At 37.2% G+C, this 13,638-nt stretch overlaps 1 protein-coding gene and 1 long non-coding RNA gene across 2 annotated transcripts; one reads left to right on the top strand and one right to left on the bottom strand.

Moving 5' to 3' along the window:
• The first annotated feature begins 9,626 nt into the window (after window positions 1-9,626).
• LOC126622794 (vegetative cell wall protein gp1-like) lies at window positions 9,627-10,654 on the top strand. The gene is made up of 2 exons (XM_050291513.1): window positions 9,627-9,915; window positions 10,353-10,654. The coding sequence occupies exons 1-2, from the start codon at window positions 9,627-9,629 to the stop codon at window positions 10,652-10,654; spliced, it is 591 nt and encodes a 196-aa protein (XP_050147470.1).
• Window positions 10,655-11,485: 831 nt separating this feature from the next.
• LOC126624203 (uncharacterized) lies at window positions 11,486-13,083 on the bottom strand. The gene is made up of 5 exons (XR_007624007.1): window positions 12,973-13,083; window positions 12,280-12,862; window positions 11,983-12,090; window positions 11,744-11,837; window positions 11,486-11,630 (listed from the first exon to the last, which is right to left on the bottom strand). It is a non-coding gene; the product is annotated as an uncharacterized LOC126624203 (long non-coding RNA).
• Window positions 13,084-13,638: the final 555 nt, after the last annotated feature.

The raw sequence follows: 13,638 nt of genomic DNA, 5'->3' as shown, positions 1-13,638 counted from the left end.
TTATAATGCATGATACATTATTTCAAGGTTAAATGGGACTTTAGTGATCAAAGATAAAATTCAACTTTTTGTCCGAGTATAGGTCATGTCGTGTAAAAGGTTTGCATACCCAAATACAACAAATTTAAACATTCAAACTTTCAAGATCCTTATAAACGCTTCCCACCATGCTTTACTTCTCAGTTCTAATCGATCAGTTAGCGGAGCAAGCAAATGAATTGATCATTTCTCATTTTTACTATGATCATATATAATTTCGTGAGATCCAAAAAATGTTCATTTTAAGGGTATTTTATACTTTAACACCTCAGGTTTGAGGTCTATTGTAACCTCATACAACATCTTCAACAAAATTTATTTTCATATCCCACCTACTATTTTATTTCAATATAATACATCTGTTACATTTTTCATTCATTGGTCCGTTATAAGCTGATTGTGTCATGTGACTGCTATATTTGTGCTACGTGGCTAAATACTTAATGAAAAATTTACAATATTAAGTTAATTAATTAAAAATATATATAAAAAAATTAGAACCCTTCGTCTTCCACCGAACCGAACCCTCCCATCTCCTCTAATCTCCATAACCACAAGCGCACCACCCCTCCCAATCCCTAAAACCCAAAAAATAAAAAAATAAAAAAACAGCACCCTTCGTCTTCCACCCGACCCCCCATCTCCTCCAATCTCCATAACCACCAGTGCACCACCCCTCCCAATCCCTAAAACCCATCTTCTCCAAGCTCCAATTTCTCTTCACCTCCCCAACTCTCTGCAAGTGGTGGCTCATCGTGGCATAAACAACAACACATAATCTCAGCAGAAACAAAAAAATAAATTCAGATTTCGATCTAAAAAACTTGAGAGAGACTAATTGGATCTGAAAATATACGGGTTTCGGGTATAGAATCCAAAGGCCCAAGATAAAACAGCAAAAACCTAGAAATCAAAACTCAAAATTAAGCAAAAAATACGCAGCAATCCTTGGTGAAAAACCCCAACAGAGCCTCATTCCTCAAGAGAGAGAGAACTCAGAAATAGAATTTAAGCTCTCAGACTGCCTATGGTGGAAGTAGGCAAGCTGTTCGAGAAAATGGCTGAGAAAAACTCGGTGCCTTCGTCCCCATTTCGTAGGTGAAGTCAAGCGAGATCGACTTCGTCCCCATTTCAGTCCCCGATTCCACCGCGGTATCACCGAAAGTGGCGACGTCGGCGGCACCTGGGAGTTCGACTTCCGGGGTTTTGACGAGGAAGTTGACCCCAATTTCCCAGAATCCATCGCCCTCCTTAAAGCCAACGGCTTGGATCTCGATAAACTTTGGAAATTCGGCATCGATTCAGAGATTTTTGTAGAAGGTTTTGTTGGCTCCAGCTCCTCCACCGAGTTCGCAAATTGATTAAAGTCAGCACAGAAAAAGGAGCGGCTCAGAAGAATTGGGTATGAGAAATTTGTAAGCACAAATTGATTAAAATCAAATCATCAGAGTGGTGCATGATTTCTTCAGGGGTGGGAGAGGATGAACCTCCTGCGTTAGATGGGTTGAGAAAGATAAGTTTTTTATTTTTAATTTTAATATTTTAAAATTTTTATTAAGTGTTTAGTCACGTGGCATAAATATGACAATCACATCAGTTTTTAACAGATTAATGAATAAAAAATGTAATAGAGGTTTTATATTGAAATAAAATAGTATGTGATGTATGAAAGTGAAATTTTTTGAAGATGTTGTATAAGATCGTAATAGACGTTAAACCTAATGGTTAGCTCTAATTTAATTATGTTTTCCATCAAAAGGAGGTGGCAGATCAAATCTAGTCGCTGGAAAAGTTCTCTCTCCGACCAATTAGAAGAAGAAAAAAAGCTGACGGATGCTAACCACAAAAAATGTTGCCGGCATTGGATAAGACGGCTGCGCTAAAGTGCACCAAAATGGTGCTGCTGTTTTCCTGAGAAGAGGACCGCCGTCAACTTTGGAAAAGAAGACTGCCGTTTTGCAAAGTATATCAATCCAAGAAGAACTCCAAGTTGTTCATCTTCAACGACTCGGATTTACTCGTCAAGAATCTTCTCGGCGCAGCAAATCTCTACATAGGTACGAAGGTGCTGAAAAGTGATCTTTACGGGAAAAGTCGAAATCTACCAGTCAAGGAATTTTCTCATCACAACATGTCTTCACGTAGATATGGAGGTGCCGGAAAATGGTCTTTACGGGGAAGGTCAAAATCTTCTGGTCAAGGAATTTTCTCAGCAAAACATGTCTTCACGTAGAGACGAAGGTGCCGGAAAATGATCTTTACGGTGAAGGTTGAAATCTTCTGGTCAAGGAATTTTCTCAGCACAAAATGTCTCCACATAGACACGGAGGTGGCTGATCAAATCCAGTCGCTGGAATCGTTTGAATTCTAAACAGAAGGCACTTCAAATGGATGTCGAAGTGAGGATAGTGAAGTAAAACTGTTTCCGTAAATGAACCAAATAATGGTTGACAGTTTCAATGTCCAGACAAGAGTTTCAAGTTCGGAGCTGCTCAAGGATGAGTCCTCGACACAAACTGATGAGCGGAAACCTAGAACACTTAGGGTACATAAAATTGTAGCTCAAGAGTCTAACGTTTCCATAACAGACAACGATAAGGTTATTCATACATTCTCGATTCAAACTCAAGGCGGTGATGCCGAGCAATTAAAGGAGAAGCTGGTGGCCTCTGTATCGAAATGTTCTGACTGTAAAGTTGTTTCGTAAGTTATTACATGTATCTTTATGCATCTGCCCTATATAAACGTGAGTTTTCTTGTTGTCGAGTAACTATAGAGTGTCTTTATCCCGTGACGATTTGTTATATAACTTCAAATTCATATTATTGTACGAAGTTATTTGTTAATATATGAAAAACAGCTCTTTGTAATTTTGAACATGTTTGGAAGATCCACTGAATGGTTGCTATGGATTTATCTCTCTACGTCGCTTTCTTTGGAAGGCTTCTGAGTTTACTGTTTTACAGTTTATGCATGCATGTTTATATGAATTGGCCAGAGCCAGCCCTCAAGTAAGGGGAGATTCCTACACGTGACTTGGTCAAGTGATGCGTGCTACACGGTGATGTGGATATATCATGGTTACACCCAAGTTTTTATTGTCATACGATTTGCTATTCAAACTCCATAATTTAAATGGAATTGGGTTGGATTGATAAATATGTACCCCTTTTTATTGGGGATGCGGGGAACCTTTGGTCATGGCTTCTCTGCAAGTCAAGACTCATAAACAGCTCAATCAAAATCAAGACAAAGGGAATTTGTTTTCAGTCATGTTAAAACCAGCTGAGGAGTGTTAGACAAATAGGAAAGTAGTTAGACTTAAATTGTAATTGTACTCCTAACTTGTAGGAGGAATCCTTGCTGCTCAAGAAATGTATTTGTATATATATATGTACTTTCACGTATCAATGAGAATATACAATTCAGCCATATATTATTTTTCTACATGGTATACAGAGTAGGTTCAAAACCCTAGCTCTATTTTTTTTTTCCTTTTTTTTTTCGGCCGACATCTCTGCCGTTCCTTATGGCCAACTCTTCTTCCTCCGACGGCCCCTTTTACATTCATCATTCAGACCACCCAAACCTTGTTCTTGTCTCCAAAAAATTAAATGGTGATAATTATACCTCTTGGGCTTGTGGCATGCAGATTTCCTTGAGTGCCAAGAACAAGCTTGGTTTCATCAATGGCAATGTTCAGGAACCTTCTTCCTCCGATGATTCTGATGCTCACGCGGCTTAGCGTCGTTGCAATGACATGATTCTTTCTTGGCTTCTTCATTCCTTGGAACCTGATCTACAAGAATCCTTTCTTTTTAACACCACTGCTAAGGATGTATGGGACGAGCTTCATGAACGATTTTCTCAGAGCAACGCGCCTCGCATCTTCCAACTCAACCGTGAGCTTGCTATAATTTCTCAAGGATCCTCTTATGTCTCTGCTTATTTCACTCGCTTCAAAGTTATTTGGGATGTGCTTGCCTCTTATAGTGACGGCTGCACGTGCTCTTGTGGCACCAAGTCTGAACGACAACACCTTATGCAGTTCCTCATGGGTCTTCACGACTCTTTTTCTGCTGTTCGTGACCAAATCCTCTTGATGAATCCTTTACCTATTGTTCCTCAAGCCTGTTCTTCTGTTTCTTAGGCCGAGAAACAAAGATCTTTGGGCTCTGTCCGTCCCACCGACTCTCTCGCTGCCATGGTTGTCCGCAATTCTTCCCGCACCTCCTCAGACAGACCTTCGCTCCATTGTACCTATTGCAACTACGATTTCCATACTCGTGAGACCTGTCATAAGTTGAATGGTTATCCCGTTGGCCACCTTCTTCATGGACAACCCTAGCACCCACCACGCCGCGCATCCACATCTGGCAGCTTCTCTCGCAGCAACACTGCTGCTTCTTTTGCCCGCAGCGCCCCAATGCCTTCACGGCCTTCTAGGAGCCTCCAGCTCTCTTCAGGCAGTAACTCCAGCACCTTCACACCGCGCTCTTCACCATTTGCCCATCAGGTGCACATCTCTCCCAGCCTTCACGACCTGTAGTTAGCCATGCCCAATATATCCACTGATCAATACACTCGTCTCCTTGTTGCCCTTGATGATTCCGCAGCCTCGTCGTCTTCTCCTCAAGCATATTACTTCCTCATCTTCCAATTTGGTTCATACTTCTGCTTCACCTTTGTCGCCCGTCTCCTTGCCTAGTGGTGCCACGGCTCCAATCACTTTAATTGGCACTCTTCGCTTAAATTCCTCAATTGACTTGAAGGATGTTTTATATGTTCCTAATTTTAAAGTGGACCTTTTATCCGTTGGTAAGCTTATAGATGGTTTATCTTGTTCTGTGACCTTTTTCCCGTCTTGGTACATTTTGCAAGACTTGGTTTCGAAAGCGACGATTGGTGTGCGTAAGCGACGTGGCAACCTTTACTACCTCGTGGCCTTTGCCTCTCTCCCCTTCCGCCAACCTCTATGCAACGTCATCACCATACTCTCCTCCCTCTGGCATAGGCGCCTCGGTTATCCCTCTTTTGCTCGTTTACAAGTTTCAACATCTAGTATTCTCACATGTTCTTTGGGTTCTAGTCATGTTCGTGATGTTTGTCCTTTGGCGAAACAAACTCGTCAATCTTTTGGTTTATGTTCAATTTCATCGACTTTTCCTTTTTCCTTAATTCATTGTGATATTTGGGGTCCAAATCGTCAACCTTCTCTTACTGGCACTCATTATTTTTTTTACTATTGTGGATGACTTTTCTTGTTTTACCTGGGTCTTCATGATGAAGCATAAATCTGATACTCAACAAATTCTCAAACATTTTTTTGCCTATGTTCTCACCTAATTTAACACCACCATTAAAACCATACGTATCGACAATGGCGGGGGAATTTTATTCTCTTCGCCATTTTTTCTCTGAACATGGGGTTGTTTTTCAAACTTCTTGTGTTTACACACCTAGGCCTGGCAATTCCTGACACGACCCGATAACCCGACACGACACGACACGAAATTAACAGGTGTTCGAGTCGACACGATAACGAAACGGGTCGTTATCGGGTAACCCGATAATCACCTGTTAAGATAACGGGTTGGTTCGGGTATACACGTGGGTAACACGATACACGATAAGTAGAATATTAATTTAATAATTTTATAACCCTAAAAAATTACTATAATAATTATATATATATATATATATATTAAATTAACTATAATAATTATAATAATTATATATACTATAATAATTATACCCCTAAAATATTAACTATAATAATTATATTTATATATATATTAAATTTTAAATTAAATTTTATACCCCTAAAAACTATAATAATTATACATACAAAATAAATAGATTCAAATCTACTTAATAAATAAATAAATATATATATATATACACACACACACCATTGAACTTCATGGGATACAAATTATACGAAACTAATTTCAATGATCCAACCGTCAAACTTGTTTGTATATGCTTCGAGATCGCATCAACAAAAAATTACAAAAAACAAACATTCACAGATCAAGTAGCGAGACAAAACTTTTCTACGGTTGTAAACAAAAAATCACGATTTAACGATTATTTTAACTCCGATTTTGATGATTTTTTTACAGCTACACTCCTTGACCCTATATGAATACAATGAAAGAATTCGATTTTCAATTTAAAATATTTACACTAGTGGATACCACAAAATCTTATGTTATACTTGATGAAAGTATGAATAAACTCTTAAGTGTTAGTGAATCTATTGTTTTGATGGGATACGCATTCTACGAAACTAGTTTCAACGATCCAACCGTCAAACATGTTTGTATATACTTCGAGATCGCATACACCAAAAATTGCAAAAAAAAACTTTCAGAGATCAAGTAAAGAGACAAAACTTTTCGACGGTTATAAACGAAAAATCACGATTTAACGGTTATTTTAACTCCGATTTTGATACTTTTTTACAGCTACACTCCTTGACCCTATATGAATACAATGAATGAATTCGATCTTCAATTTAAAATATTTACACTAGTGGATACCACAAAATCTTGTGTTATACTTAATGAAAATATGAATAAACTCTTAAGTGTTAGTGAATATATTGTTTTGATGAGATACGCATTTTGCGAAACTAGTTTCAACGATCCAACCGTCAAATTTGTTTGTATATGCTTCAAGATCGCATACACCAAAAATTGCAAAAAACAAACATTCAGAGATCAAGTAACGGGACAAAACTTTTCGACGGTTATAAACGAAAAATCACGATTTAACAGTTATTTTAACTCCGATTTTGATGATTTTTTACAGCTACACTCCTTGACCCTATACGAATACAATGAATGAATTCGATCTTCAATTTAAAATATTTACACTAGTGGATACCACAAAATCTTATGTTATACTTAATGAAAATATGAATAAACTCTTAAGTGTTAGTGAATCTATTGTTTTGATGAGATACGCATTTTGCAAAACTAGTTTCAACGATCTAACCGTCAAACTTGTTTGTATATGCTTCGAGATCGCAGACACCAAAAATTGCAAAAAAACAAACATTCAAAGATCAAGTAACGGGACAAAACTTTTCGATGGTTATAAACGAAAAAATCACGATTTAACGGTTATTTTAACTCCGATTTTGATGATTTTTTACAGCTACACTCCTTCACCCTATATGAATACAATGAATGAATTCGATCTTCAATTTAAAATATTTACACTAGTGGATACCACAAAATCTTATGTTATACTTGATGAAAGTATGAATAAACTCTTAAGTGTTAGTGAATCTATTGTTTTGATGGGATACGCATTCTACGAAACTAGTTTCAACGATCCAACCGTTAAACATGTTTGTATATACTTTGAGATTGTGTACGCCAAAAATTGTAAAAAAAAAAAACATTCAGAGATCAAGTAACAAGACAAAACTTTTCGACGGTTATAAACGAAAAATCATGATTTAACGGTTATTTTAACTCCGATTTTGATGATTTTTTACAGCTACACTCCTTCACCCTATATGAATACAATGAATGAATTCGATCTTCAATTTAAAATATTTACACTAGTGGATACCACAAAATCTTATGTTATACTTGATGAAAGTATGAATAAACTCTTAAGTGTTAGTGAATCTATTGTTTTGATGGGATACGCATTCTACGAAACTAGTTTCAACGATCCAACCATCAAACATGTTTATATATACTTTAAGATCGCATACACCAAAAATTGCAAAAAACAAACATTCAAAGATCAAGTAACGAGACAAAACTTTTCGACGGTTATAAACGAAAAATCACGATTTAACGGTTATTTTAACTTCGATTTTGATGATTTTTTTACAGTTACACTCCTTAACCCTATATGTACACAATGAATGAATTTGATCTTCAATTTAAAATATTTACACTAGTGGATACCACAAAATCTTATATTATACTTGATGAACGTATGAATAAACTCTTAAATGTTAGTGAATCTATTGTTTTGATGGGATACGCATTTTACGAAACTAGTTTCAACGACCTAACCATCAAACATGTTTGTATATACTTCGAGATCGCATACACCAAAAATTGCAAAAAACAAACATTCAGAGATCATGTAACGAGACAAAACTTTTCGACGGTTATAAACGAAAAATCACGATTTAACGATTATTTTAACTTCGATTTTGATGATGTTTTACAGCTAATCTCATTGACCCTATATGAATACAATGAATGAATTCGATCTTCAATTTAAAATATTTACACTATTGGATACCACAAAATCTTATGTTATACTTAATGAAAGTAAGAATAAACTTTTAAGTGTTAGTGAATCTATTGTTTTGATGGGATATGCATTTTACGAAACTAGTTTCAACGATCTAACCGTCAAACGTGTTTGTATATGCTTCGAGATCGCATACGCCAAAAATTGAAAAAAACAAACATTTAAAGATTAAGTAACGGGGACAAAACTTTTCGACGGTTATAAACGAAAAATCACAATTTAACGGTTATTTTAACTCCGATTTTGATGATTTCTTACAACTACACTCTTTGACCCTATATGAATACAATGAATGAATTTGATCTTCAATTAAAAATATTTACACTAGTGGATACCACAAAATCTTATGTTATACTTAATGAAATTACGAATAAACACACTAGTGGGTCACTTTCATTAAGCTTTGAGTTCCATTGGCAAGGTTTAAACTTTTGAGAAAGACTTCACAACCTTGAAAACAAAAACGCTTTCATTTTGCATATCCTTGCACATTTAATATTTGTAATAGATTAATAGTGTATGGATGTATTTTTTATGAGGCTCTTATATTCGAGTGTAGATGTAATACTTAAACGACAAATGTATTTTAATGTTTTGAAGTAATATTTATGTGACAATGTGTGGTATGTGCAAATTTAAGAAAAAAAAAATATTTTTCTTAACGGGTCATAACGGGTCGGGTCACTTTACCCGTTAGGTAAAGTGACCCGACCTATTAAGGACCCGTTAAGATAACAGGTGTGACACGACATGACCCGTTAAGATAACAGGTGTTACACGAAAACGACACGAACCCGACTGACACGACCCGTTTGCCAGGCCTATACACACCCCAGCAAAATGGCGTTGTTGAACGCAAACACAGGCACCTCCTTGAAATTGCTCGGGCCTTTCGGTTTCAATCACACCTTCCCTTCAAGTTTTGGGGCGAATGTATACTCACTGCCGCCTATACCATCAATCGTCTTCCTACCCGCCTTCTCAATAACAAAACACCTTTTGAAGTCCTCCACAATAAACCTCCACTATATGATCACTTTCGTGTTTTCGGTTGTTTAGCCTATGCCACATCCGTTCTTCCGACCACTAAGTTCTCTCCTAGGGTTCATCGTTGTATCTTTATTGGTTACCCTGCTGGTTAAAAGGCTTATAAACTCTATGACCTTGACACATATCGCACCTTCACTAGTTAGGATGTCATCTTCCATGAGGACTCTTTTCCTTTTGCTTCCCCTCCCACTACACCTGTCATAAACCCCTCATCCCACAACATCTCCCTACCCATTCCTCCCTTAATGGATGTCCCTTTTCCCATCTCCCCGGGCCCTACACCACCACCCCCTCCCTCATTACCTATTATTTTCCCCCCTTCTGACCCAATTCCCAGCACCGCCCCGCATGATTCCCTTCCCCCACCCACGGTCCCACCCGCTCCCCCATCCATGCCCTCATATACACCCTCTCCATCTCTCCGTGTGTCTTCCTGCTCCCATGCACCCCCACCTTACTTAAAGGACTACGTTTGCTCGCAGGTGATTTTGCCCCCACACCCGTCCTCGTTTTCGCCACCAGGTTTTGTCAAAGGTACGCGGTATCCCCTCTGTAATTATGTTTCTTATCATTGTTTATCTCCACATCATCTTTCATATATCTACTCTATGAGTTGGGGTGTCGAACCATCTTCTTTTGCAGAGGCTGCCATTGATCCTAACTGGCGTCGATCACTGTACGCTATCTTTTTGCCCTTGCTGCTAGTCAATCTTGGTCTCTTTATCAACTTGACGTCAATAATGCTTTCTTGCATGGTGATTTAGATGAGTAAATCTATATGTCTCATCCTCTTGGTCTTCGGCGACAGAGGGAGAATCTTGTGTGTCGCCTTCACAAGTCTCTTTATAGTCTCAAGCAGGCTTCTCGTCAATGGTTTGCCAAGTTCACTAATGCCATTCTTTTTGCTGGGTTTCAACAATCCAAAGCTGACTATTCATTGTTTAAGAAAAAGTCAGGTATTTCTTTTACAGCCTTGCTCATTTATGTGGATGATATTGTGATAACAGGCAATGATGTGGGTGCAATTGCTTCTTTGAAACTTTTTCTCCACAATCACTTCCGGATTAAGGATCTTGGTGATTTAAAGTACTTTCTGGGGATCGAGGTTTCTCAGTCCAAACATGGCATTTATATTTCTCAGCGTAAATATGCATTAGAGATTCTCAAAGATTATGGCTTCCTGGGAGCACGACCCATTGCCTTTCCTATGGACGATACAAAACTATCTGACAAAGGGGAACTCTCAAGGATCTTGAAAAGTATCGGCGTCTAGTAGGATGGTTAATTTATCTCACAATAACTCGCCCATATATCACCTACCCTGTGCATGTTCTAAGTCGGTTTATGCATGAGCCGTGTACTCCTCATATGGATGCTGCACTTCGAGTTGTTCGTTATTTGAAGTCTACTCCGGGTCAAGGCTTACTATTCCGTTCTAACAATCAAATCAAGTTGACTGCTTTTTGTGATTCTGACTGGACGGGTTGTCCTATTACTCTTCGGTCGACTACTGGCTACTGTGTTTTCTTGGGAAATTCTTTGATTTCATGGCGGACAAAGCGACAGAAAACTGTGTCACTTTCTTCTGCTGAAGTGGAATATAGAGCTATGTCGGGTGCTTGTTGTGAGATAATTTGGCTGCGCTTTCTATTGAAAGATTTGAACGTTCCCTTCACTACTACAAATTTTGACTTTACCTACAAAACTACTTTGTCGGCAAAGGCCAAAATTTGTCGGCAAAGAGTCTTTTCCGACGAAAAAATTTGTCGGCCATTTTGTCTCGCAAAGCATGTCGCCTAAGAGTTTTCCCTACAAATTGTGGTATTTTGTCGGCTAAGGTTCAAATTTTACCGACAAACAGTTTTTTGTCGGCATTTCCATGTGTCTCGACAAATATTTTCGTCGGTAAAAGGCATTTTAGCCGACCAATAGTACTTTTAAGCCAACAAAATATGTTTGTCACCATGGATATTTCGTCGGCATAGTCTTCTCTGTCTTGACAAAACTGGTTTCGTCGGGAAGGACATTTAATTTATAAAAAAAAAATTTAATAATTACTTTAATGCTCAACAACTACATAAACATGTCAAAATACAATACACAGTTGTTAAGAAATAATACTTTATTGATTGATAAATTTTTAATGTACATCTAGAGTGCTTATACGAAAGCATATGTTACACAATAATATTATCCTACTGTCATTCCTCAAAATTGGCTGCCATGTAGCATCACAAAACATCATGCACCTGCAAAATAAATGTTACAAAACACAAACATAACCAAATAGGTGCAAAGTAAATGTTACAAAACACAAACAATAACCAAATAGTTAGAAGGCTCATTGAAAATGTGCACCAACCTGGCCACCACGATTCATTTGTAGCGCAATGGGAAAAAAGAGTTTCAGTTCTTGCACCAGTGTGATTCAACGACAATCAATAATCAACACCCGCCTTGTATAATATCACCAAAATGGACACGCGTGCAACAAAAACGACAATCAATAACCAACACAGCATGATACCACCAAAATGAACACAAGAGTGCAGCAAAACTGATTTGAATAATGTGATAAGTAAGGAAAAAGGCTAGGCCAACCTTTGCAAATTGTATTAGTGGAGCACTCGGGTCCCAGGTAGTAGTCATCAAAATTTTCGGGTCTCTTTGAGATGCGTTTGCATACGTATTGTTGATGTGACCTTGGGACTGAGATTCAGAAATGAAAGCCATGAAGAATCAACAGCATAACTTGATGAAAAACTAAACAATTACATGTTCAAATTATCACCAGATTACACAAGACTTTACGACAGTGATACATTATAAACAAAAGAAAAAAGTAACTTTCATATATAACTGATCATATATACGTTATAGACTAGAGAGATAACGAACCTTCTAGAGCTTCTTTGATCTTGCGCTTCTTCGCATAGAGCAGGCATTGTTTGCCTCCCAAGCTCTTTCTGTACAAGTACTATTTTTATGGAAGATTAAATAATGCCAAAGAAACACCAGTGAAAAATGAATCCAAATCACCAAACTGAATGTGTGCCGTTACTAAACATTTCTACACAGGCTGGGATTAAAATCTAACCAGTTAATGATGAAAGAAAGTTAAATAGTTACTAAACATTATTGACTTGAAAATGAATCATGTACCAAATGACTGGTGGTTGTCAAAACAACGAGAAAAATATACCCCGAGAACAATAAAGGATTGCAACAGAAGAATTGGACCACATATCAAATTTTTCATGAAATATACAGCCCAGTTGTAGAGATATCTACTACTAGAATATTAATTTGATTAAATATTGGAACTTTAAAAGCAATAAAAACCAGGGAGAGTAATGGGAAAATGACCGATTTCTCATAGCGGTCACCCTCAGAGGCGGTGCGGATCTCAGAGGTGTAGGCCAATCTGTGCTCATTGTTCTAGTATGATTCTTGCTCATGTCTAGCATTAGACATAATCAAACTACTCCGACATGCAAGAAAATGCAAGGGATGTCATCAATGTATTTAGGATAAACATAAGGCAGAGGAAAACAAAATATAAAAATATATTCTCATCACAATCAAACTTACCTGCAGAAAGCTCATTGCTCATAGTGTTCTGCACAATAGAGGGACAATTCAGATTTTTTTTACTTACTTATTTGAGATCCTAGCCTCCAACACAGTTGATTTGATCAATAATCTAAATAACACGCATAAATCAGAAGCAAATTATATAAAATGAAGATAGAAGATAAATTAATACCACATAAGCATTGCCAAATTGATGTTCTCGTTTAGGAATTAATAATAGACAAAAAATGAAAAAGATTAAAAAACAAAAACACAAATCCTAGAAGCAAAATATCATATAACCTTAACCCGACAACTTCATTAGTAACATGACCCTAATTTCAATTGATTAAACATAGGAATTGATTGATGTGGTGCAAAGACTCACAATTGATTATGACTATAAAACCATAACTGCATTTTGATTGCAGTTTCTCAGAAATAAAAGTTAAAAGTAATTAAAATTCAAAAAGTAGACTAATCATCCTCAAACCCAGGCAGCCCAGAAAGAAATTACAAACCTAACTTAGATTCTCAACCAAATTCATTACCTAAAATCCCTCAAAATTACAGTGGTAGAACAAATCTAAGAAAAGCACCATAAAATTGAAACTAACCAAAAAGCTACGGGGAAAGAATAGGGTAGATAGAGATTGAGAACTTACCCAAAGTTTTAGAGAACGA

This window comes from Malus sylvestris, chromosome 5 (assembly GCF_916048215.2).
Source record: "Malus sylvestris chromosome 5, drMalSylv7.2, whole genome shotgun sequence".
Lineage (NCBI taxonomy): Eukaryota > Viridiplantae > Streptophyta > Magnoliopsida > Rosales > Rosaceae > Malus > Malus sylvestris.
This window is presented reverse-complemented; position numbering and strand designations above follow the sequence as displayed.